Source organism: Idiotropiscis lumnitzeri, chromosome 15 (genome assembly GCF_059441095.1).
Source record: "Idiotropiscis lumnitzeri isolate Australia: NSW breed Sydney's pygmy pipehorse chromosome 15, RoL_Ilum_1.0, whole genome shotgun sequence".
In the NCBI taxonomy this organism is placed as follows: domain Eukaryota; kingdom Metazoa; phylum Chordata; class Actinopteri; order Syngnathiformes; family Syngnathidae; genus Idiotropiscis; species Idiotropiscis lumnitzeri.
The window spans coordinates 12,089,442-12,114,771 of NC_142405.1; the positions used below are offsets into that span (position 1 = coordinate 12,089,442).

Here is a 25,330-nt window from a genome sequence, read left to right on the forward strand (position 1 = left end):
CCCAGATAAAGCGTTTCCTTTTTAAGCAGGGTAACAACTAATGGACGGTGTGCAGTAGCTATTTTACCGTCCCTATTTAATGTTAGAGAAATCATGGTGTACGTGTATAATCATCTCAACATACATCTATGTTTGATATTTACTTGGTACAATCTCAGCTCACCTTTGCACATTTTTTTTTTTTTTTTTTTTACTACTGCAAATGGTTTTATACACACAGTCTGGAATGTGCTGCAAGGAGGTGACACCTAAAAGTGACTGCTAATTTTATTCTCCTACTACCAGAAACTCCCGCAGACATTACCTGCTTCTTGTGATTTTATTGTGAAGGGTTTTAACAAGGAAATCAAATCGACACTCGGAGCTCCACTAAAGGCGAGAAGAAAAAAAAACCTCTCCTAAATTCCATCCTACTATGGCAAACAAATTAAACAAAACTACTAAAAGAAAATGTCAAGCGCTAAAAGAAAGTGGGGGGGGGAATAAACTTGAAAATGATCTCCGAATATATAAACGCTATGAAACTATCTTCAATAAAGTAAAGGGGGGAATTAACTTAACTTTAAAATTATATATTTTTTTTACCACTGATCAATTGATCCTTCCCATTTTTAACATCCTTAGCAGGAGTATCTGATATATTTAATCGTCAATATTAAAACGGACATGATAAAACGCTCTGTCCTTTTATCACTAGCTATATGTGGAGCCTACTTTGCTTTGATACACTAAACCACGATATTCTTTTAAACATGCAGCATTATACGATCAGCCACTCAGGTGCTGTTTTAAACTGGCTTCAATCATACCTTGCTGGAAGAGAAAATTTACAGTATGTCATCGTGTCAAGACTCCTTGTCTGAAGGTCACGGGTTGTGTTGCGGTGTTCCTCAAGGATCAATTTTAAGCCCAACACAGCTTCCATTGTTATGCTGATCATGGTCAGCTTTCCATAATCATAGTCCTCTTTTTAACTGTGTTTTAGAAAATAAAACAAAGTTAATAACGGACAGGCGGCATGGCAGGTTGATTGGAAACTCAAAATTGCCCCTAGGTTTGAGTGTGAGTGAGGATGGTTGTTCGTCTCTGTGTGGCCTGCGATTGGCTGGCAACCAGTTCAGGGTGTTCCCCCGCCTACTGCCTGATGACAGCTGGGATAGGCTCCAGCACCCCCGCGACCCTTGTGAGGAAAAGCGGTTTAGAAAATGGATGGATGGATAATAACAAACACTGAGCAGATCCCACATGTTAATAACATGAAAACTGGATTTTAGCATCCCTCCAAAAAAAGATTGCCAGAGTTACCCGTTTCTCTCCAGAGAAAACACAGAGGTGCTAATGCATGCTTTTATCTCCTGCCACATTGATTACTGCGAGCCTCGCCTTTCTGGTCTTCCTAAAAAAATATTGGTGACTTACAATTACTGCAGAATTCAGCAGCCTATCTGCTGATGATGACTAGAAAAGTCAGATCCGATCAGACCCACGGTGATGCGTTTACAAGTCTATTCTGTGAAACAGCTGACTGGAGGAGCTCAGCTATCGAGTGTTAATGTATTTACCCACATTTTAAGTTGAACACAATTTGACTATACCTTGCTTATCAACTACTGTCTATATTAGTTAGATTTTTCCTTATTCAGCCCATTTCGCGTTGTGCTTTTAAGAAGGCTACCTGAGTTTGATTGGACATCACTCTTCATTTGTTGGCCCTTTTACTTTATTTTGAAATCTATTATCTAATTTACTATCAGTAATATAGTATTTCTGTTTTGATTAATTTTAGTACTTATTTTTTTTTCCCCAAAAACCCATGTTCTAGTGTACCCTCCCTGGGGGTCTGATGGCTAAGGCAGCTGTGATCATCTCTGGCTGTGGAGGGTGCCGCTTTAGGCACGGTCTGATCTCTGGGGTGCAGGAGGGTCTTGTCTCCGTCTTTGGCCTGTGGTATTGACTTCACCATCTGCCCAAGGCAAAGCGATCCCCGTGCAGCTCTCTCTCGTTGGCGATGAGCTGCGAGTGGATTCTGGTGCTAACAACCTTCTTTAATGGCGCACTCCACTCTGCCCAGTTTTGTATTTGAATCTGTCTTTTAAAACAGTTACTAGTTTTACAGAAGGAATAGGGAAGTGTGGGTTGCCCCAGGAAATGTGGGAGTCAGGTACTGAGAGTAAATGGGAAGGATTTGTTTGGGTTTTCTTTAATCACCTGTTTTATGATGTACGGTACTCCTGTGTAGCTTTTTATGTATGACTGATAAAGGTACCGGTAATTGTCTGCATTTAATGCCACCATAAAAACGAGGGCTTTCCTGATCAAACTTTTGCCCACATAGTGTCGTTTTGGAGGACACAGCCTTCCGAAATTCTTTGAGGGAAATAATGTGGGCAAGAAAAACACTGCTGCAAAGGTCAATGTCTGTATCCATGGCAATGATCCCACTTTGTTTTCACTCCAGACAAGAGACAACCACCCAAAACAGACTGTTAAATGATGCTTAATGTTGCATGTGATTGCATTTGAATACTGTGACAAAAGCGTAAATGGTCGATGTTTTCAGTTATTTACTTTCTCCAAATCAATTTGTTTAATAGAAATTGTAAATGGAAAGGCTTGTAAGTCATTTTCATGGCTGATTTTAAAATCCAGCACAGTTCTCTTCCCCCTCCTAAGTTTGATTGGAATCTTATGAACTCATTTGTTATCATCTTGATATTTTCCCATTTTGTTAACTATACATCAATTTCTCTCTCCTTTTCCCTGCAGTCAAGGAGGCCAGGAATCTTGTCCCGATGGATCCAAACGGTCTGTCAGACCCGTATGTGAAACTTAAACTGATCCCAGATCCTCGCAGTGAAAGTAAACAGAAGACCAAGACCATTAAGTGCTGTCTCAACCCAGTCTGGAACGAGACCTTTAAATTGTAAGCCTTTTTTTTTTTTTTACACCACCCTTGATCATTTTTTATTTTATCTATTAATTAGAGCTGCTTTTCCATCTCTGCCTTTCTTCTCATCTTCCTCCATCAGTCTCTCCCAACATGATCAGTTGGCTCCTCTTTCATCTTGTGTTGCTCATTTAGTCTCTCACTCGCCTCGTGCAGGCTTTTAAAAGCATCACATTACGCGCCGCTTTCCAAGTGTATGTAACCGCTGGCGCTCCGATAACAACATCTGGCGTCTTATATTCATAAAACCTCGCTTTTGGGGTTGTTTCCTGCCGTTGAATCCAGTTATGTACTTAATAAATCATCATCACGGCTCTCGTGGAATAAGACAGTCTTAAATTATGAATCATTTTGGGGTGTATATTGGGGCATTATTTTGCATAAATAAAAGAAAAAAAAGAGAGCAAAAACAAGATTTAATCACACATAATTTATGTCTTGAATGTAGTCTAAAATATGGAATTGCTACTGTGGTGGAATATGACACCAAACGGTGGTGGACCTGCAAATTTTTGACAATTTTTGTGATATGAAAGAATAGAAAATCTGTGCCACTCGGTCTATTGCAAAACATCAAAATCCTGGCATCCTCTGTGATTGGAAATGTAGAACTGAAACGGCGCTCATGAGCTACACTGACCCCTTGCACGATATGCTGAGGTCTTGTGTGATGTCATGCATGACTGCGGCTCAAACACCAAAGTCTTGTCAATTGGAGGAGTAATTTTTTTTTTTTGGGTAGTCGGGATTTATATGTTGGCGCCAAGCAACCAAAGAATATAACAGACCTTGTCACTTTGTGCACTGCCCACACACAGACTGACAAGGTGAGAAGAATACGACAAGCTCTATGATGTGGACTTGGCAAATATCAATGTAGGATTTGGCCGCTGGCCACTAAACTAGATGAGAGTACGCTTGATCCTTGTCTGATGGGCATTGTTTCTCTTCAAGCCACCTGAAGGAGTGCGATAAGGACCGCCGTCTTTCCGTGGAGGCGTGGGATTGGGACCTGACCAGCCGCAACGACTTCATGGGATCTCTGTCCTTTGGCATCTCGGAGCTACAGAAACAAGGAGTGGATGGATGGTGAGATGGAGGAGGAAGAGGAGGGAGAGTGAAGGTGACCTTGTTCATTAGAGCGCTGTTGGAGAACTACTTTGGTTTGGGCTCTTTTTATTGTGGTGACACTCTGTGACAAAACGCCCCCTCCCCCCCGCCACTTTATTGCTTGTTTTCTCTCCTCCGTGTTCACTGTCACCCATTCTAGCCTTCTTTCATCCCTTCTTTCTGCTGACACTACTGTCAGGGCTTTTAATGAGATGCCAGCATTTGAGGCAAAATGGTGGTATAGAGATGCTGTAGGCACTTTTCAATGACATGAACATAACATCTGCTTTTCCAGGCTAAAACTCCCGTTCTCGTGTTATTGTCTCCAATGGGAGATGTCTTAAAAGAACCTTTGACAAAGCATAGTTTTGATTTCCAGTATGTCTGTCAGGGGCATTCTAAAACAAAAACGCAGTACAGTTTGTATGTTTTAGAAAGAATTAGAATTAGAAATCCCTTTATTGTCATTGTACTCAAGAGTGCAACGAAATTAGATTTGTTTTGATTTATTTATTTATTTATCCCTTTTTTGAGTTAGAATGTAACTAATCTTGTCGATTGATTTTGAAATGAAGTATTTTTGGGACAACATTCAGATACAGAATGACCTTGCCGTGTTTTGGCCACGTGATACTTAACGTGTTTGCGCATTTTCAGTGATGCTTTTGAATTCAAATATATAAATGTTATTTTCTTCAAAAGCGTAATAGATGCTGTAAATCGAATGCTTCAATATTGCGCAGGATTTTTTGGACTTGTTTTAATGCAATAAAACTGATTACCAGTAATCTAATTTTTTTTGTGATTTTCTTGTGCTTGGAAGCGTACAATAAGTTTCCACAAGAGACTTAGAATCAAAAACGTTTTTCCTCTTATTTTTGCTCATTGCTCACTTTCTGACATGCAAGTTAAAGTGAAGGCGTAACTACTAAAAAATGCAATTCCGCAAGTAGATGAAAGTAAAAAAAAGTAAAATCCTGTGTAAATAATTCAAGGCATATATTACAATTATATTCCAAGAGCTAAGGTCATAGCACTGAAATCCACTCCAGTGTAATTGACTGTGAATATAGAGGTTATGTGGTAAGTTGTGAGGAGTCAAACGTGGCATCAGTAATGGACTAAATGTGAAAATTGTCTTCTATCGATTGTGTGAAATGAGAAGCGTCTTCACTCCTCTGTCAGGCTTTGCAAGATTACCATGAAGGAGAGGGAATTGCTAAATAATGAGCCGATCATTCTTTCACACTTTAAATTGGCGCGCTAACTGTCGGCAGCCTTGCCTAATGGCTCCAGTTAATGTCTAAAATGTATAAACTAATTGGGAATTGATTTAAGTGGAAATATGCTCTGTCCTCAGGTTTAAGATGCTCTCCCAGGAAGAAGGCGAGTACTTCAACGTTCCAGTTCCGCCGGAGGGAGAGGAGGGCAATGAGGAGCTACGGCAGAAATTTGAGGTGGGCCTGTTTACTATAGCTGCATATTTGTGTGTGTGTGTGTGAGAGACACTCTCTGGGAGAGCTGTTAGCAGTTGGCAGGCACACACTTACCATCCAGTCTGGCACACTGCAGGGGTGCGTGTGTGGGGGTGTGTGTTTGTGTGTGTGTGTGAATGGGTGTATATGTATCTGATCACAAGGCCCTCTTATTAACACATTGGACACAAGACTGCTGTTGCTAAATATCACAGTTGATGTGAAGTGTTTTGCTCTCACACTAAAAAGATCATCCAGGGCCTAGTCTCCAGTCGTTGAATGCGTGCGCAAAATCAGTGACTCCGTAGGGACAGCAAAGTCATAAAAAGCCGTCATCCAAACTGTTTAAGTAAGCCTCAGGCCCGCCACAGACCGAGCGTCGCGGCCGACCACATCTGACGTGGACAATCGCAGTTTGGGACTTACGCATGCGAACTGGGAAATTGGCGGTAGCTGGCATAGCCTGCAACGGAAAACCTTCATCCATGCGTGGAGGCAATGTGTTGAGGCACCATAGCTACCGTGTTATTCGTTGACTGAATGAGAAACCACTTTGTGCTATTTTAAAGGAGGAATCAGATTGTCCTAGCTACTCGCTACGTATATTATAATAATACAAAGAGAGGAAACAGCCCAGAAATAAAGTGTTGATATTTCAGAGGCTCTTGGCAGCAAGTAGCACATTTGGGCAACGGAGACTCTCGACGCTTGGCTTTTTGGCCACAGATACATAGAAAATTATAAACAGTTAAGTATTATTGTGTATTATTATCGTTTATGTGTATATACTGTACACTATTGCAATTGGCATACAATGAAATGGATGGGTTAACGGTCGGGCACCACTTCCTTTATAATAATAATAATGATATTTTATGTTGCACTAAGGTGTAAATTTAACAACTTCAACCGGAAATAGAACTGCACTCCAAATTTCGTAGAGTGCATTTTACTCTGAAAATACTATATTTGGTCCCCTATATTTGGTCCCTCTGTTTACTGGGACCAAATAGTTTTTCAGAATAAAATACAAAATTTACTGCGTGATTGTAGTTTGCACTGGTGTGTTATTTGAATTAAAAAGCCACCTGGTGCAGAATAATTCTGTTCCATTCTAATCCCGTAAGTGACGGTAATGCACTTTACAAAGTGAAGGAGTAGCTGCCAGACAAAGCACAATTTTTTTTTTTCACTACATCACCATCTGCCCCACTTGGCCCCGTTGTAAGCAGACTGTAGCACCAACAATACACATCTTTTCTCTGGATATGCAAAAAAAAAAAAATAAATGTACCATGACCTCAGAAAGCTTATTGGAAATGTTTTTTTTCCAAAACTAATGAAGAGTTATTAATTGCACCAAGCCATGCAATGCATGATGCAGGTAATCAAAAACAGTATTTAGTTAGTTCAGTTTACCCCCCCCCCCCCCCTTTTGATAACGTCAGCGCAATTTTATCTTTATCAAGGCAAAATATATTAATCGATAACAGAGTATACACACTGTCTACCTTATCTGATTGCAGATGTTTGAGAAATGTGTTGTGTGTAGGCCTCGAGACTATACAAAGTGTGACAGTTACAACTTCCCTTGCCATCTTGTGTTAGCCAAACATGATATTGCAAATCCAACATCTAAAATCAAATGATTCATGCTCCTCGCTGTCCTATATTCAGGGATGTTTAATTATGATTACAGAATTCTCCAGCACGCAAGTTTGGCTAATAACTTTTTCTGACTGGTTCATCACCGAACAAGCTCATCGCATGCCACACACCGCAGAGGTCCAATTTGTGCATTCTGAAATAATAATAAATTCTGCATCTGGATTTTTATTTATTTTTCTTCATCTGCCATGGTGGGCCACCCAAGTGCAACCAACAGTGCTGCATGGAGAAGCCAAGTCACTAAATTGCCGGCGTATTCTAATCAGCCTGTTCAATTATGGATCAGATAGTGTTTCCTCGTCTTTGCAGGCCAGTTTGATTTATGCGCTACACCTTCCCACCCATGTTAAATTATCATCCTATGTGGGATGTTCTGTGCATCCTTTATTTCAGGAGAGTGCTGTGAAACCATGACTTGTGTTATTATAGCTTTCGGCCCTCTCAGTATACATTTCTTGCATGTCTCGCGGCTCCCCCTTCTGTTCCCTCCCCTCATTATGTTTTCCCTCTCGCTCTTTTGCTTATCACTTTTGTCCTCATTGCCCTCCTGCCAGCTTCTGTCTCTTTATCTGTTTTTCTTTCACGCCGTCTCTTGAAGGTCATGGTCCTCGGACACACTGTGAGAAACATTCCCAGGCAGGGGGATGTCACACACGCAGATGCACACGCTTACTCCATCCCAAGGGTGGCGCAGAGAGGGGTGAATTGTTGCAGTTTCCTGGGGTCGTATTAGGGCTGCATTTACATGCAGATTTTTGATAAACACGAAGAGAAAGATTCGTTCAGTATTTTCTGCGACTTGTCGACATGTTTTGGGGTATGGGTTGATGTTGATTGTTTTTGGTGTCAGAACAGATGGCGGTGAACAGAGCTTTTTATCCATTGAGGAGTCGGGAAGGGTGAGGAGCTTCACACACGTCAGCACAGAAATGACTTAAACTGCCCAGACTAGAAAAAAAAAGTGAAGAAAATCAGTGTGGATCAGCAATTTGGGATGAGATAGGGGATGATGTCCTCATCCTGCACCTTTTGTTTCTGAGTGTGCAGGCATTTTTCTTCAAGTCCACAGACCTTGTTAAAATTGAAGTATGGTCTTACAAAATGCAACATATAATATGAACCATATATTTTTATAAGCAAGAAGACATCACAAGAGAGGGTGACAAGGTCACGGCAGAGTGTATTCAGGGAGCAAGAGGGTTACAGTCACGAATAGAGTAGACGGTTATGAATTAATGGAGAGTCAGATATGTGGAGATTAAAGATTGAGTGCTGTATAATGAATAAGAATCTCTGAGACAAATGGAGGAGGTATTTCCACAATGTCTACAAATGTTATTTCTTCTTCAGATAAAATGCGCGATAAAATTGGGAAAAAATATTTTAAAATGTTCCTCTTGACTCATTTTGGTGCACTTGTCCTGTCATATTCAATAATGGCACATATGGGTCTGTTTTTCTTTTACTGTTTAAGCGGAAAATCTCTGTTCCGAAAAGAAGTTTTTTGTTTATTTATTTATTTCGTCCTCCAGCAAATATTGTTAAATGGCTGCTATTAGTGACTGTCTCATCCAAATAATCTTTTAAATACTTATGTTGATCCTCTTAAAGACTAGCGTGTCTTTAAATGGTGGGACATTCCGCAAGCTCACGTTCTTACATTTGTCTCTCATTCTGATCCAGAGGGCTAAAATTGGTCCGAGCAAGAACACTGAAGGCAAATCTGCCAATGCGGCCCGCTTCGATTCCAATGGCAACCAAGATCGCATGAAGCTGTCTGACTTTGACTTCCTGATGGTGCTGGGAAAGGGCAGTTTTGGCAAGGTGAGGCATCTTTTTTTTATTTTTTATTCTTTTTTTATAAACAGATGCCTGTCCTTTCTACTCTTTGCTTCTTCCAAATAGGCTTGATGACACCACTTAAAGACGTAACTTGAGAGAGGTTTTTGCACTAAAATGTTCTATGCGCCTTCACTTTGCTCTAAACACGGGATTCTGAATAATATTGTGGAATATAAATTGCACTACAAAATCGATCTATTTTCAGCCATCTCCGGGAGTGGCCATTTTGTCACTTCTGTGGACTGAAAATGACATCACAGTTGCGCAGGGCTCAGATAACGACCAATCACAGCTCACCTCTTTGCTGAAGCTGAGCCATGAGCAACTGTGATGTCATTTTCCCTTGACAGCAAGTGGCAAAATGGCCGCCCCGTGAGATGGACAAAAACGGGGAGATTTTACCGCTCAACTCATATTCCGTAAACACTATATTATTCAGAATGCTGTGATTAGACTAGTCGGCCTGCATTGAACATATACTTGTAAAGAAACATTTTGGGTTGATATCCCCTGTGAGTCAACTGTTTCCTTGAGATCGGAGGGAAAAAAAACACACAGGACATTGCAAAAATTAAATTGTGTATTCAGTTTTCATGAAGGAGCTTTACGCTGAATGTGAGTACTTTTGCCACTTCTGCTGCATACACTGAGGCACAGCATGTCTAACGAATTTCTATTTGTAAGATGAACATTTAAGAGTAATGAATAACTGAAAGACCAGCCGCTGGTAAATTCTCTAAATTGAGTAAGAGGTGCCTCAAGACTTTTTTTGTGTATGGTCCACATGGCATCAAAGCCCCGTACAAAGAGTTTCGAGAGAGGACGGCAAAGTACAGGTGAACAGGTTTAAGCGAGACATCCAAAGAATCAATCGTTCTGAAGCGCAGCTAGACAAAGATAAATGAAGGGGGAAGAGACAAAGATGATGTGACATGTGCTGAGCGATGAGAGGAGAGAGACGGATGGGCGTGTGGTTGACGTGAATGAATCTAAAGAGGGGTGTATGAAAACAGACTGAATGGAGCGACGTGAATCAGCAAGCACAGGGACACCTTGGTAAGGTGGCAGCTGACGGGGGGGGGGAGACAGAGACAGAGAGAGAGAGAGAGAGAAAAGCAGCGGGGAGAAAGTGACGGATACGCAATGAGAGAGGGACAATTGACTGTGTTTTAGACCTTGGATGCCTGTTTCCATGGCAACAGGCACCACTGTGCCGTGCCGTGCTGAAAGCCGAGTCGAGGGTCTTGCATCGTTGGGATGCCAAACATGCATCAAGAACAAACGCTTGCATGGATTCATGAAAAGTACAATATGTGAAGCTGCAGATGGCGCGCGCACGCACACACACAGGCACGTGCACGTGCGCAACATACAACCATTTCTTTAAGTGAACTGCACAGTGTGATCCAATACACGACGTGTATACAGTATTTCCGAAAATGATTGATAGAGTCTGAGAGGTAGTCGTGTTGAAGATGCAAATATGTTAAAGGCTCGTCATTGTAGTTTGCTGTGTTGCACAAAAAGCTCTCAATATCGCCGCAATCGCAACTTTAACGTAAAGCATATGGTATCGTTAAAATAATACGGAGAATTATCATCTTTGTTATGCAGAGTTTATGTTTGCGTAAATTAAGTTCCTAGTGTGTATTTGCGTTATATTTTGCTTCTCAATATATAACACCGGTTCCTTGACATGCGAGTGACCTGGTTTGGTAGCTTTTCGGTGCACGACTGCTCGGATGAGTTTCTTGGTTTCAAATGTAAACAAAAAAATAAAAAATAGGTGTGAACTCATTGGAATAGTGAACAAATAATTTTTTTTTTTTTTTTAAAAGGGAGGCTTTAACCTGTTTAATGCCAAAAGGAATTATACATTTCCTTTGAGTCTGCTAGTGTAATGGGAAATGTCATGGATGGGATATTAAAACTTCACGGCATGACTGTATAAACATCAATTGTGCAGCAACATATTTAAGACAATATAGCATAACTCACAGACATATATTCTTTATCATCCGAGTGTTTCCGCAGATTACAGTCGCTTAGAGATAACTAATCAATTATCAAATGAATGACTGATTAACTGTTTATATATCTTGCTTGACTTAACATTGTCAGAATCCTCTGAATGTCAGACTCCCAACATGTGTGGAATAAAACAAACATTCGCTTTTACTTTGGAAAACAAAGATCAACAATTCGTGCCTATTTTCAGATGCATTACGCACCAAACTCTCGTAAGTGAATCATAATCTGTTTTTTGTCTTTTCCGTGCTGTCTATTTGAAATGTTCTTTTTTTCAAAGGTGGAGTATTATTTTTTTCATCCAATTAATGAATTGACAAAATAGATAGATTTCAGTGTTGGAATTAATCACAAGTTGAATTATTTCAATTTGATATGCTATTATTGTATGTTTTGTCATATTTTCCCGAATAAACGCATCACGTAAATCTTTTTTGTACTTTGGGGGAAGCTGCAATGGGTTAATGGCACTTTCAGTAATTTTAACAATACATTTTGTTTACAAGTGCAGAAATACTGTTGTTCAGCAATAAAGCAGGTGTTGAGACTAATTTATTGATGAGACAAGGTTACAATAAAATGATCACGACAACACAAGCACACTATCAGTAGGTCCCTCCCTGATTTCGACAGGAAGACACGCCGCTACGGCGGAAATGATCAGACCTGACAGTTCAGACTAATGCAACACGGCGCCGTGTGTTCTAACGTATTGCGCTATGATGCACTGCAGTGTAGTGCAGTAGATTGTGGTTTTGGCCGGCTTTCCCCGGGTGCATCCACCGTGCAAGGTCAGCAGACGGAACACCGACTGTGGCATCATTTACGAGTTTGTGTCCCCAGGACTGCCTTTGTGTCAAATGACCCTGAACAATTTTATCGGATCAAACGGCGTTGACGCCATAGTAACACACCTCTGTTCGGCGTTGCGTTTGTGATTGATAATGGCACCACATGTGACCTTGATTTAAGACGCCGCAGTGGCGACATGAAATAAGAAGCCTCAAGCGCAATTCATGGCGTCAAATGAAGTGTACAATTCAATCTGTTGCAACAATGGTCCTGATCTGCTTTCCGTTGGCGAAAACTTGTTTTGTCATGTTTTGCGGTGGTCTCCTTGTCATTGTGGCTGCATGAAATCGGCTTCAGGCCAGATGGTGTTTGTCCTGTTTCATCTTGAGAGACCAGATGGAAACGCACGTGAACACGCTCATTGCTTTTGTGAAAGAATCTCACCTGCGCGTGTCCAAAGTGAAAGTGCTTGCTAAAGATCACATACTGCATATTCTTGAACTGTGGCCGCCCTCTACACTCGCTCACACACACCCCCACACACCCACGCGCAAATATGCATACACACACACACTGCTAGTGTGTCCATCTGTGCTGCACTCCCTGTAGGATCCAAAACCTAATAAACCCTCTATATTATCATACCTGAATATTTATAAGGCATAAACAGCAAATCTGCTAATTCCTTGATCTCATAGGTATCATGAAGTGGGTGTTAAGTCAGTCAGTCATAGCTTCCTCGGAGTTAAGAATTTTAAGTGCATTAAACTTTGCTTAACTTGCATTTTCCCTTTTCAATGCCAATGCACGCAACAAGCATTTGAGAGGGTTTAAAATGAATTAAAAATAAAAACAATTGGATTAAAGACCCTCTATTGAGGTTCCAAAACTCAATTAGCCTTTTGGGGAACGCACACACACACACACACACACACTGTTATCCATGTTACTGCAAACTCTGCGCTGTCTTTAATATTCTTCCTTTTATTGCCTTTTTTTTTTTTTAAAGATAAAAGCCGTTCATGCTTATATTGGTTTTAGACTGATAAGCGGGAGCGTTTTAAGGAATAGTTTTAGACTGAACGCTGATAATGCAGTTAAAACTGTCCTCAATTTTGGAGGCTCATTCTGAGTCCCCCACTCTGCGTTTAGACTCGAGGACTCCCATTTTGCTCTTATTTTACAGTGATTTGAATGACCGTAATTGATTACACGTATGGCCCACTGCATACACTCGCTGATCTGAAGATGGGCTACAAGGACGGGAGATAATATAAGCAAGAAGTGGTTATGAAAAGGAGAGAGTCAAAATATATAAAAACTCATCTACACATGTGAAGAAAACTTCTCCTTGGACGCATTGCTGCATCTCTGTCTTCTTCTCTTTTTAGGTGATGCTTGCAGAGCATAAAGGGACAGAAGATCTGTACGCAATCAAGATCCTGAAGAAGGATGTGGTGATCCAAGATGATGATGTGGAGTGCACCATGGTGGAGAAGAGGGTGTTGGCGCTGTCGGGAAAGCCGCCATTCTTAACGCACTTGCACTCCACGTTCCAGACCATGGTAGGTTGGCTTTCATTTGAATAAAAAGCTGGATTCTTTGGCCATGCGGGTGGTTTTATGCAAATGAGAATTAAATATTAAGTGAGTCGACATTGCCAGTTGAAATATGTGAGCTTGACACTGTGTATGAAATTTAAAACAAATGCATTTGGAAATTGTCATCTAAAATGGTGAAATATTATCCTAATTTATAAATATTATAATGTGTATATACCGTGCTTAACAAATGTGTTGGCTGTATCTCTTTCACTGTTTTTTTAATTATTTTTATTAGGAACAGGAATGAGAAATTTCAACTTAAATTCTATTTAGGACAGTTCTGTATTGTAATGTGTATATGATATATTTATTTAGTTTCCAGATCCACCCAACATATTTGATAAAATATTAGTATAAAAGTATAAATTCATTTATTAGTCATACTCACCAATGCACTTAAAAGACACGAAACTTACTAAAACACACTTTTGAAGAATTAAACTCAGACTAATGCATAACATCACCATGAGGAAATGAAGACGTAACACATACTTGCTTTGAGGTGTTTGTCACTCCTGGTTGAACTTTACTGTAAAACCTGACACATAAAACAATGATATTAATTATAATTATATACTTGTAAACGACTGTGTGAAAAAGCTTGCATTGAGCAGCAACACAAACGGACAAAGCGTGTGACATTTTATATTTGTGGAAATAGTGAATATTAATGCAGCTTAATCATACTTTCTTTAAATTATGCTGCATCTACATATTAATACACTGAAGGTATAAGGCTGAATTACCACTTACCACAAAAAAATCGATCACTTAAAAATCTGCCATGTATAAGGCATACAAAACTAAACCGTATGAACTTTATACGGGTAAAGTTTACTCAAGCAAAACGAGCAGAGGGCTTGAAAGCCGTTTCACAAAAATGACACGGGTATCAAAAAGTGAAGACGGACAAAGTTTGATTTGTTTTTGCGTTGCATGGTTTGCACCCTGTCGAAGTGAAGTCAAGTGAATGAGTGCGAGGCATCCAGCGGACTCTGACGTCTTTAGCTGCGTCGCACAGCTGTAATACACAAACCGGATCCACGGTGGAGTCGTGCTCTTCTTGTGACGTATAATCCATAATATTTCTCTCAAGATGAGTCAACACAGGAGTAAATATAGCTCGGGAACGCTGTGCTCAACTCAAATGTCATTTACGTCTATATGCCTAATATACGTAGGCAGGCGTTCATATATGTATTGATTAGTGCGAATAATGTTTGGAAGTGCATTTGCAGTTTTGTTGTTCAAGGCAAATCGAGTTGACGTGCACACATGCACACACACGCAGCAAAAGAGTGTGTTAATCCTCTGCAGTACTAATTCTCCACGCAGCAGACTGCTTCCCTACATACGGTACTTATGCGCTTCTAAGACACTCATATTTATTGTCAGCTGTAATGTGTCGTCGTATATTTTGATCATCCGAGCACTGTAGGAACACCCAACAAGCACACGGTGCACAAAAATGACGGCTTCTGAGATTTCTAGAATAATAGTGGCGCACGCACAACCACGTGGACACACAAAACCTCACACACTCCCGTACGTAGAGGAATCTTTATTGGCAATTTCTGTCGCTAATGGAAGAGTACGGTGCCTTAAATTGGTATGACTGTATCCCCTCAGTTGTCTTTAGCGGCCCATTTTCGCTACCGGTGTCATCCTACTTTTCTCATGACTACCATTTGACCCAGCACTCGCTATTGTCCTCCGTCCCAGTTCCTTTTTTTTTACCTTCTTTTCACCGTCCTCACTGCTTTCTCACTACAGGACCGCTTGTATTTTGTCATGGAGTTCATCAATGGCGGAGATCTCATGTATCAGATTCAGCAGGTCGGCAAGTTTAAGGAGCCCCATGCTGTGTGAGTAGACGCGTGCACGCACCCAAGTAAAAAAAATAAAAAATAAATAAGATTGACTAATGTACACTGACTATTTTTGAAACCTCATCTTGACCAGGGCTTCCTTAGGGATGAGAAACCGTATTAAAGCCTGGGGGTGAAATATTTTGTTCTCCCCCAACGAGCATCACCACTGAAGAAGTTCAAAGAAATGAGCGTATCCAGCAGCTCCCGCGTGAACTCGAACACCTCCAAAAAGGCCGGAAATAATTAATGTGGCTGGAGAGATGTGCGATGTCAAGCCGAACCCAACACACTGGCATATTTAACGAGCAGGCTGTCAGAGGGGCTAAGAGCCTTGTTGGCGCTTGCCCTTCATCTGCTTCATTGGGAATCAGTCTCTTTGGGCCTGATTGGCTTCAGGTTTGCGTGTGCAAAAACTTGATTGTTCATGCAAACAAATGTGGAAGCGGATTTTTTTAACTTGGCTCAGGGTTGCATCTGCCAAATGCTAAATTGCCGCTCAGGTATTTTTTTAATTTAGCAGTGTGATTTATCAAGGCTCATAATATACTTTACACAGATCTGATTGGCTAGATGAGATCGGCAGATATTTTGCATTTTATGCCAACTGGATCGGTTGTAAACATTGTCGATTGATCAATTCCTTCATTGATCAGATCCACAAAACAAGACATTACAGCAAACACAATCTCTTTCACGTCAGTGATGTTCTGTGCTGCTGTCGTTAATAATGAGCCAAGGTTTCACATCATGTACCGTCAGATTTTTTTTTTTTTGTCCGATATTTTTTAATCAACACGATATTTGAGATTTTGGGGTGTTAATGGGTCCCTCCCTCCCATTTTCTGTATATTGAATTTTTATTTTATTTTTTTTAGGGTTTATTTTTAGTGATTTATTGTCATATTTTTTTCCAAATGCATTTCAATGGAGACATTTTTTGCAAGTATTGGCAGTATTTTGGCCGGACCAGTTCCAATCCTCCGCAAATAGCGGCGGTCAATTGTAGAGTAAATAAGTATCATTGATTTTTTTTTTTTTTGAACTCCGTGATCAGCTCCAGAATTGTGATTGTGTAAATCCTTGTGCGTCACCATAACAAGTAGGCACGAGTAAAATGAGAGCTGATAGGGAAAACAATCTTGAAGATGACTAGCTTAGGCTGCGTTTACTAGGTGAGATTTTTGTGTCCGTACTCAAGTTTTGTCATGAGCTATCATATCTGTATCGGGCATTAACGTTCTGATGGGGTCCCTCACATTTTTCTCATTCTGTCAAGCCTTTTTCCAGATGAAATATAGATGCCAGGCTGCTTTGAAACACATTCGTGGCCCTGGCACAGTCTAATGACGCTCGAGAGTCGGTCGGCGTCAGCGTTGTGGGTGGGGACATACGACCACTCAAATGTTTGATAATTTAATGTCAACAACTAATTTACGAATTCAACTATTGTACCAAAACAGGTGCGAACAGTCTCTCCTTTGTGTGTGCACAATTTATCGTCCGCTATTTGGGATCTTAGTAAATCAAACTAACTGCTAAAATGCATAATTAGTACAACGGGGACGGCCTTCAATGGGTTCCCTTTTGCCCAACGATGGTATTTGGATCCATCCTGGCTTAAACCTTGTACATGTTTTCATTACAAAAGGATAAGGTCACGTTAGCTTTGTGCGACAGCGATGGCCCTCCGGGTATCATTCTGTTCACAGATTAGGCACTAAATGGGTTGTGCATATTCGTCACCACTTTGCACACACTCCAAATGCCTCCTGACGTCTTTTACATGCACATTACCAACAAGATGTCGATTGTGCACTGCCTGAGAAATACCCTCTCATTCGTGGTTGACCGCATGGTCCGTATGTCCTGACTGTTGATCTTATCCGCTTGGCCTTGAAGAGACAGCACTGACCTTTAATACAGACACACAGATGCACACCCTGTGTCCTTTCCGTCAGCCTCTTCCCAATTAAGGCAGTTTTCTCTTGTGTTCATTTGTAGATTCTATGCTGCAGAGATTGCCATCGGATTGTTTTTCCTGCATCAAAAGGGCATCATCTACAGGTAACGTCCACAGCACAAGACAAGAAATCCATAATATTTGCAAAGGCGAGGGGGACCGCTAAATGAATGAAACAAATATTTCACTTTACGCGCTCACCGGTCATATTTTGGCCGTCTCTGTTTAAGACAATAGGTAGACTGGTAAGGTCAATTAATTAGTGAGGAAGGTGGCTGTCTCTAGCATTATTATAGTTTGTCCAAAATTTGTATTTTACACCTTTCCGGGCGTAAGCAACATCTTTCATCATGTGAGTCTGCTTTGTTTGATTGGAAAATCATTTTGCAGTTGCTGACAACAGCAAAGTGACGATAATTTATCGGATCCTCACAAATTCATGAAAATTAGTACTGGTTTTGCGCACACACCCCCCTTCCACAAATTTGTGAATGTGAGGCTTTATAAAGTGCTTCAGGCACAAAGATGGTGTTGAAAAAGTGCTGTAAAAACACACTTCATTTTACCATTTACTCTAAATGTGTTATTGTACTTCAAGTTACCTTCGATACATTTTGATTTAGCGCTGCAGATGTTGGATTCCGTAAATGAGTGAAATACCCGTTTGTGAACTCAAATTCCCACTTTGAGAGAAGTCTATTATGAAGTATCTAATAAAAGTCTCATTCTGAATTTGAACCCAGGGACCTCAAGCTGGACAATGTGATGCTGGACAGCGAGGGCCACATTAAAATAGCCGACTTTGGCATGTGTAAAGAAAATATGAACGACGCAGTCACCACCAAGACCTTCTGTGGAACACCAGACTACATTGCGCCAGAGGTAGACTCTGCTTCTTTGTGTTGGACGTTCGCCTTTACTGATACTTACTTTTATTTGGAACTGACTGATGAATGTCATTTTGTTCAATCAATAACATCATGATCAATCTTTGTCTTTTAGATCATAGCTTACCAGCCGTATGGGAAATCAGTTGACTGGTGGGCCTTTGGAGTTCTGCTTTATGAAATGCTGGCTGGACAGGTATGTGTGTGTGTACGTGTTTATGTAAGAAAAGATGAATACTGCAGAAAGAACAATGTAGTTTTAATATGTCTGCGGTAAAAAGGCATTTGTAGCCATAGCCCCCCCCCCCCAAAATAAAATAAAAAATAACACTGATGCTTTTGTAGGCTCTAATATTTGACAGTGTTATGAGAAATTGAGTTATTAAATTACATCCCTTAATGAGTTTTCCGTCACCCGGGCATTAATAATTGTTTGGAGATGATGTGATTTTTCAAATGCAGCACATCTCATTTAGTTAAGAGATTTTTGTTTTCCATGTTGTTTGAGAGTCACTGTATTGTGACATTCAAAAGTTCAAATACGTACTATGGACGCAATTCTTTTTTTTTTGGGAGGGGGGGGACAATTTTACAAAATAAAAATACAAAATGTGGAAAAAAAAGGTAAAATAAAACGGGGAACCAAAATTCTGAATGTCTATTGTGCAGTCAATCAAAGCATATAACTGTGATTGAAATGTGTCCATTTTGTCCGTCAGGTCACGTGTTTATTATTACGAGTGAATATATATGAAGGTGTATCAACTTCTTCTGCTTTTGATTCGTACCTCAGCCTCCATTCGATGGTGAGGATGAGGATGAGTTATTTCAGTCCATCATGGAGCACCATGTCTCCTATCCCAAGTCAATGTCCAAAGAGGCTGTGGCTATCTGCAAAGGGGTGAGTGTGCACGTAAACCCCAGTACAATCTCGACATTACCCACTGACCACTTACCCTCGTTCACGCGCATATGTAAAAGACGAGAATTGCGAGGAGATGACATTTGTTTGAGAAAGGCAGGCAGGAACCGGAGGAAGGAGGTGAGTGGCTGGAGACAGCGAGAGAGCGGGACATCAAAATTATCTGCATAATTAAAACCATTGTGAGGGAACATTTATGTGCGGGGAAACAACATTGTTCGCTTTCACTATCTGTCCTGCTTCCATCTCTCTGTCACAAGCGCTCTCCTTCCCCGTCCTTCTCTCTGCCTGCACTGCTCATTGTTTTTTTTTTTTTAATTCCACATCCTCTACACGCACGCACACACACACTGTGCTGCACTGCACTAATGAAATGGCTTGGGCTGTGGGAACTCTTCAAAATAGACTGGACAGTCAAAATGAAGCTGCCTAACAGGGCTGGACCATTTTTCTATAAGCGGGTCGGCTCCATCAATACACACAAGCCTCGATGTCGTCTTCGACCTTTGTGCCTCACTGACCGCACTAAATTGTGACCACACACACACACACACACACACACAAGCTTTGGCCATGGACCAGGTAATCCCAAACTTCATCGCTATTCAGCATATTTAACTGAACTCTGCTCTCTGATACTCTTTTAGTTAATGAAACGCGTACTGGCCATAACATTAGATACACCTCCATGATTTTAATGAGCTTCAGTAGAGCTGCCATTACCAAATGATAAGGCACGGGGATATATTATTTTCTTAGTATGCTTATTACAGTGGTTGTAGTTTTCATTGCCCGAGAAACTTTTGGCATTTGGTCCCTGGGCCTTCCAAGGATTTTTTTTTTCAATTTAAATGTACTAAAACAGGTTGCTGCATATGATTGGAAAATAATATATTTGGCTCAAATAACATGTGCCTCGTTTGCCATGGTTATTTTTGAAGGTCCTGTTTACTGCTAAATTTGGGTACAGGTTTACATTTACAAATTTGTCTTTAGGTGCCAATGTGTTGGAGTAGGAAAGTCATAATGGCAGCAAATATAAACAGAGAAACATTAAGTGTGGCGGTACCTGAGCATGCCATGTCAGCACATTGAGTCCGACATCTGATTGGATGAAAAAAAGGTAGCAAATACACTTCCTGGAAGCAGTGTAGCATGGAGAAACACCATGAAATGAAAAATATAGACTTCCTGGAGCAAATTTAAAATTTGAAATTTTAGAGTTGAGATTACAAATATTGACCTGTGCGTCTGACACTGATTCGCCCAGCAGGGAAGGCCTTGCTGTCCCTGACCGCTCACCACTGCAAATATGTTGCTAATATTGAGTCCCTGTAAAAGTTCCCAAGAAATTGTGAAATAATATCTCTGGCAATGATCAAAACTCAGCATTTTTTACTTTGTCAAGGCATAATTTTTGCTGCAGCAGTTGTCGTTAGAATGTGCAAGTAAGTGTACCTAATGGAGTGTCTAGTGAGCGTAGACATACACACTCTGCGCAAGCATGAATCAGATAAACACGTTCTCACAACCATGCAAGCATTCAAGACGCCTGTCGTGCTTTCAGGAGCAAATTGATGGCAACAATGTTCCCTCTTTGGGGTACAAACACTCCCACATATGCCCACACATTTACTCACACATATACAGGCCATGTTATGTATTAGTGATGATTGTAGTGGATCGCCATTGGAGCGTGAACGCTCGCCTCCGTCCACCCCCACAGATCCCACCGCGCCCTCCCAGCAGCGCCTGGGTTAACGCAATCCTTGTGCGTGCGCGCGCATGAAGACTACTTGAAGCCTGACATGATATTTCCATTTGCAAGCGAAAAAAGTCATCATCTGAACTGCGTTTCACACAAGTGAAGACAACGTGCAAATGTGATCGCTAACTTGCCTCAAGAAACCTGTCATGTTATTATTTGTGCTTATCAAAATCCAGTGCCAAGAGGTGTAATGGTTTCTGCTCCACGTAACACATCTTTTCAAAGATTGTAAATACTAGTAGTTTTTAGTTTTGCGGCTTTTATATAAGCGGAAGAGTTAATGGTTTGAATAAAACACACGATAAAATTGTCCACACGTCAATGTATGTACATGTATGTGTGTAAAGCGGGTGATCAGAGATGTTTCCACTCCCCTGATTCTATCCTAGCCAACATCTATATTTCATAGCCAACAATGGGCCACACACACACACAAATGCGTGCGAACAGTAGCACGTACACACTGCTGTTATGTTTTATAGAGACACGCTGTTAGGTACACAATATTCAACTTCACATGACTTTACAGCAAAGGCTAATTGAACACATTTGTTCCTACTATAAAAAGGCGCACACACACACACACTTCCTCTCGCGCCGCCACATGAGAATGAGATTCACTTTTTATGAATTGGAGCAGCACTAATGTAGGAAATAAGAGTGCATGTAGCTCAAAATATGATGCTATATTCATTGAAATGATTGAATTAAAGTTTTGCAGAGGGAAAAAAAATATTATTTTTTTTTCTTTTTTTTTTTTTCTGATGATGCCAGCAAAATGTTGTTACCTTATCTTACCATCAACATAGAAAAGGCGACTTGTAAATACACAAGGCACATGCCTCAAATGGGAGACTGCGGATAGAAAACCGATTTTTATAAGTGAATATATGAAAGGCTTCAGGACAAAAGTGAATTATCGTGGGAATTTTTTTAGAGCGCGAACACAACTTTGGGGCAATATATATTCTGGAAAATCATCTACAGAAATACATTTTCTGTTCTAGTGGATGTGGGAACAAAATTGATCACCCTCTGGGCATTTCACACAACACTGTTTGTTTTAGAACTTGCTGCTGGGCACCTTTCATATAGGTAGCTGGGGGAAAAATGATTTGCCAAAGACATCCGTAAGGTAATTACTCCAAAAAGTGCATTATGAGAAATAAATCTACTGTAAAACACATAATTGGCATGCCTCAATGAACACAATCACACAACAGCTGCAGACGTAAGACACCAGCCCATGCGGCCCCGCCTCTTAAAGGCACTTTCATGTACATGGATACTAGAATACATACAGTCCTGTCTATACATTTTATGCTTGCCATTTTTTTTATGTGTTTAAATGTTTACAATCTGTTTAAAATGTGTATTTACTTTGATAAGCTTAAATGTGTTTAAAGCGTCTGGTTGGGGAATACCCATGTTTCACTCTTTGTATAGCTCGCTACACGTGTATTTTGCTATTTCTCTCTATTAAATATAAAAATCTTTTCAAAAAGTGGTAACCTTAATCTCTAATCCTCACGCACAATGATTCACACTCATTTTCAGTTTGAATCTACAGTATAAAAATAAATAAATAAAAATTATATGCCAAATCTACTTCACTGGCACAGGTGCAATGGATTGCCTAAGAGCAATTTCATCTGTCAGACATTCTACGGTTCAGGAAAAAGGAGGACAGAAGCAGCAGCGTGTGTAATATCACAAGTAAACAATTCATTTCTATATTTTTTGGTTTATTTAGGAAAGCGTGTGTATGTGCGAGCGAGGCACCTTTTGCTTGTGCGTGCGCTTTTGTGTGTGCGTAGTTGACTGACCCGTGAAAAATGTTATTTTAGTTCTAATGTAATGAGCTATGACTGCTGCTCCTCGGGGGGGGGGCACGCCCCACCTACACAAACACACACGTACACGCTGATGTCACTAAGCCTTGTTGCCTTTCTTAAGGTTTTGCCTGGACAGACATCAAAACTGCTCTTTAATTTTGCCTGCGGGAATACAAACGTGGTAAAAGACTAGCGAAAACAACAGTTGTCTTCAGGCTTCGGCATAGTTGCTCATTTCTGTTCATAGAGAGTAAAATGGTTCCTACAAAGAAAGAAAGCCAAATGAGAAGAAATTAAGAGCGTTGTGTGTATGATCGAGTGAAGTACAGTATAGCCAAAGAAGTGTTGGGGCGGGAAATTACGATGGGCACAAACAAAATAAAATTCCAAAAAGTCCAAAGTGGAACTCTGCAGAGTTGAGTGATGTTCATCACAGCTGCTATGATCACAAAAGTTGTACTCTGCATTTGCTTGAGATAGGACCGCACCCCTTCCTGACGAAATGAAAAATATCAATTAAATGTGCTTTAATTCAATTTGCATCCTCTGATGCAAGTAAGTCAGATACGTTTTAAGTGATGAACAAATGAAGCTTCATGAAGCACTTGTGATAATTTGTGACTCCTCTAGATGGCACTTGTAATAAACAACGTCCATTGTAGTAGCCTTCATCTTTAAACCAAAAGCGCTACTTTAGAGGAGTAAAAAAATATAACCACTGCTTCATGAAGCTTCATTTTCCATCACTCATGAGAAATTTACTGTAGAAACTGTTTTAAAGTATGAAACAAAGAGTATCTTCATGATTAATACAGAAGTTGGCTTGAAAGAGAAGACACAAATTGAAGCGAATAACACTTGAAAGTCAACGGCTTCAAACAGTTCATACAAACAAGAACGAACAATACACGAGACAAATCCGGCATGTGCCATGAGAGCAGAAAGCTAATAATCCACATTCTCTTCTTCGCTCTGTCTGGCCAGTTGATGACCAAGCATCCAGCCAAGCGGCTAGGCTGCTCTCCGGAGGGGGAGCGAGACATCCGGGACCACAGCTTCTTCCGCTACATGGACTGGGAGAAATTGGAGAACAAGGAGGTGCAGCCGCCATTCAAACCCAAAGCTGTAAGTCGGACCCGTCGTGAAGGAAGCTGCATCGAAGGGTCGAACGCTAATCAAGCGCTGCGGTTCACTTCCTCTACTCTGTCATTGTACACTTCCTGTCTCTTTCCTCTCCTTTGAATGCGGCAATCACCGGTAAGTCTTGGCGGAGATTTTCAAATCATCTGGCAAAGTTCACAGAACACTTGCGTTGGGTGCAACTAGTTTCTGTCAACTGAGGTCAGTTGGAGTTTAAAGTGATCCTCCGGGGAAAAGGTGAGAGGATACTAGTCAGACGGAGTGACCTAAAACAACCTCGTATTTGTGCGCGTGTTTATTCTCACAACAATAAATTTAGTTGGATCAGAACTCGCAGCTCGATGATGTCACCGTGACTCACACACATGCGGCATTATTATGCGCACACATACTCGCGCAGCCCCAAGCCTCACTGCTGGTAAAGTGTGTTTCTGGGTTGTTGGGTTTTTATGCGGCTGTCTTGACCTGCTGCTGTGTGTGCGCGTGTTTGTGTGCGACATGTTCATTTGGTGTTGGATTCTATGATTATATGCGCGAGTGATTTGAAAATGTGTACTGTATATTTGTACAACTGTGGGTCAGTTTCTGCAAGGGTGCGAGTCCTCAAAAGTGTTGTCATCCACCAGGAATGCTATTGTTGGATCTCTAGTTATTGCCTTTGTACATTTAAAGTTTTATTACTCAAGTATTGAGAAAGTGCCCTCTTTTTAGGGAAATTGTGTTTTTCATTTTTAAGCCAGTGGGCTGACGGGCAAACACAATCATATTTTTTATGGTACTTGTGCTTCTTAAATGCTACCATTTGGTTTTACACTCGTCAGTGATTTGAGTATGTATAACTGTTCCCCAAAAAAAAAAAATATTTCAGATGACATTACATAAAGAGAATGGTCAACATTTTGAATTCAATTCGATCTATATTAATATCAAACTTTTGGGTCTATGAACCCCTTACAGGGAGAATTTTTTTTTTTTTTAAAGACCCTTTCATAATCTTTTAGCCAATTAAACATAACTTCTTTGTGTATCCCTGAATAACCAAACGAATTTCGATGATAAAATAATATGTAGATTTTTTTTAAGAGAAAACATTTTGTAATGTAATGATGATTTACAAATTTTTGCCCTTCCCCCTTAAAAAAAAAATAAGGTTAACCTCTTTACAGGCATTAAGATGTATTTTGTCAAGCTAAAGCTGTAATTTCCCAACTATTAAAATAGGATTATGATATTAAATTTAAAATTTTAATACATCCTTTTTTTTCCCGCCTCATATTGTCCTTTTAAAGTGGAATAGGACAACAATATAATCTACTTAATACGCCATTAGTTTTTGAATAAATAAAAAGACCGACGATTGGTCACAATCATATCCGAGCTTTTAATTGGCCGAAAGCTGGTAGCGAGGAAGTAATGTTTGTTTTATTGGCAAGCCGGTGCCGATATGATTGGAAATGGTACGGGTGCAAGGTGTGTCTAAT

The 25,330-nt window shown here is 40.4% G+C and overlaps 1 protein-coding gene across 2 annotated transcripts in view; it reads left to right on the top strand.

Moving 5' to 3' along the window:
* The window catches only part of prkcbb (protein kinase C, beta b), a 73,402-nt gene that overhangs the window by 35,262 nt on the left and 12,810 nt on the right, over window positions 1–25,330 (top strand). For both annotated transcript variants that reach the window (XM_088316090.1, XM_088316089.1), the window contains exons 6-16: window positions 2,767–2,923; window positions 3,902–4,036; window positions 5,418–5,514; window positions 8,884–9,024; window positions 13,254–13,427; window positions 15,240–15,331; window positions 17,339–17,401; window positions 18,041–18,179; window positions 18,300–18,380; window positions 18,978–19,085; window positions 23,694–23,834. In XM_088316090.1, coding sequence (XP_088172216.1) covers window positions 2,767–2,923; window positions 3,902–4,036; window positions 5,418–5,514; window positions 8,884–9,024; window positions 13,254–13,427; window positions 15,240–15,331; window positions 17,339–17,401; window positions 18,041–18,179; window positions 18,300–18,380; window positions 18,978–19,085; window positions 23,694–23,834 — 1,328 coding nt within the window. The remainder of the gene's footprint in view (window positions 1–2,766; window positions 2,924–3,901; window positions 4,037–5,417; window positions 5,515–8,883; window positions 9,025–13,253; window positions 13,428–15,239; window positions 15,332–17,338; window positions 17,402–18,040; window positions 18,180–18,299; window positions 18,381–18,977; window positions 19,086–23,693; window positions 23,835–25,330) is intronic.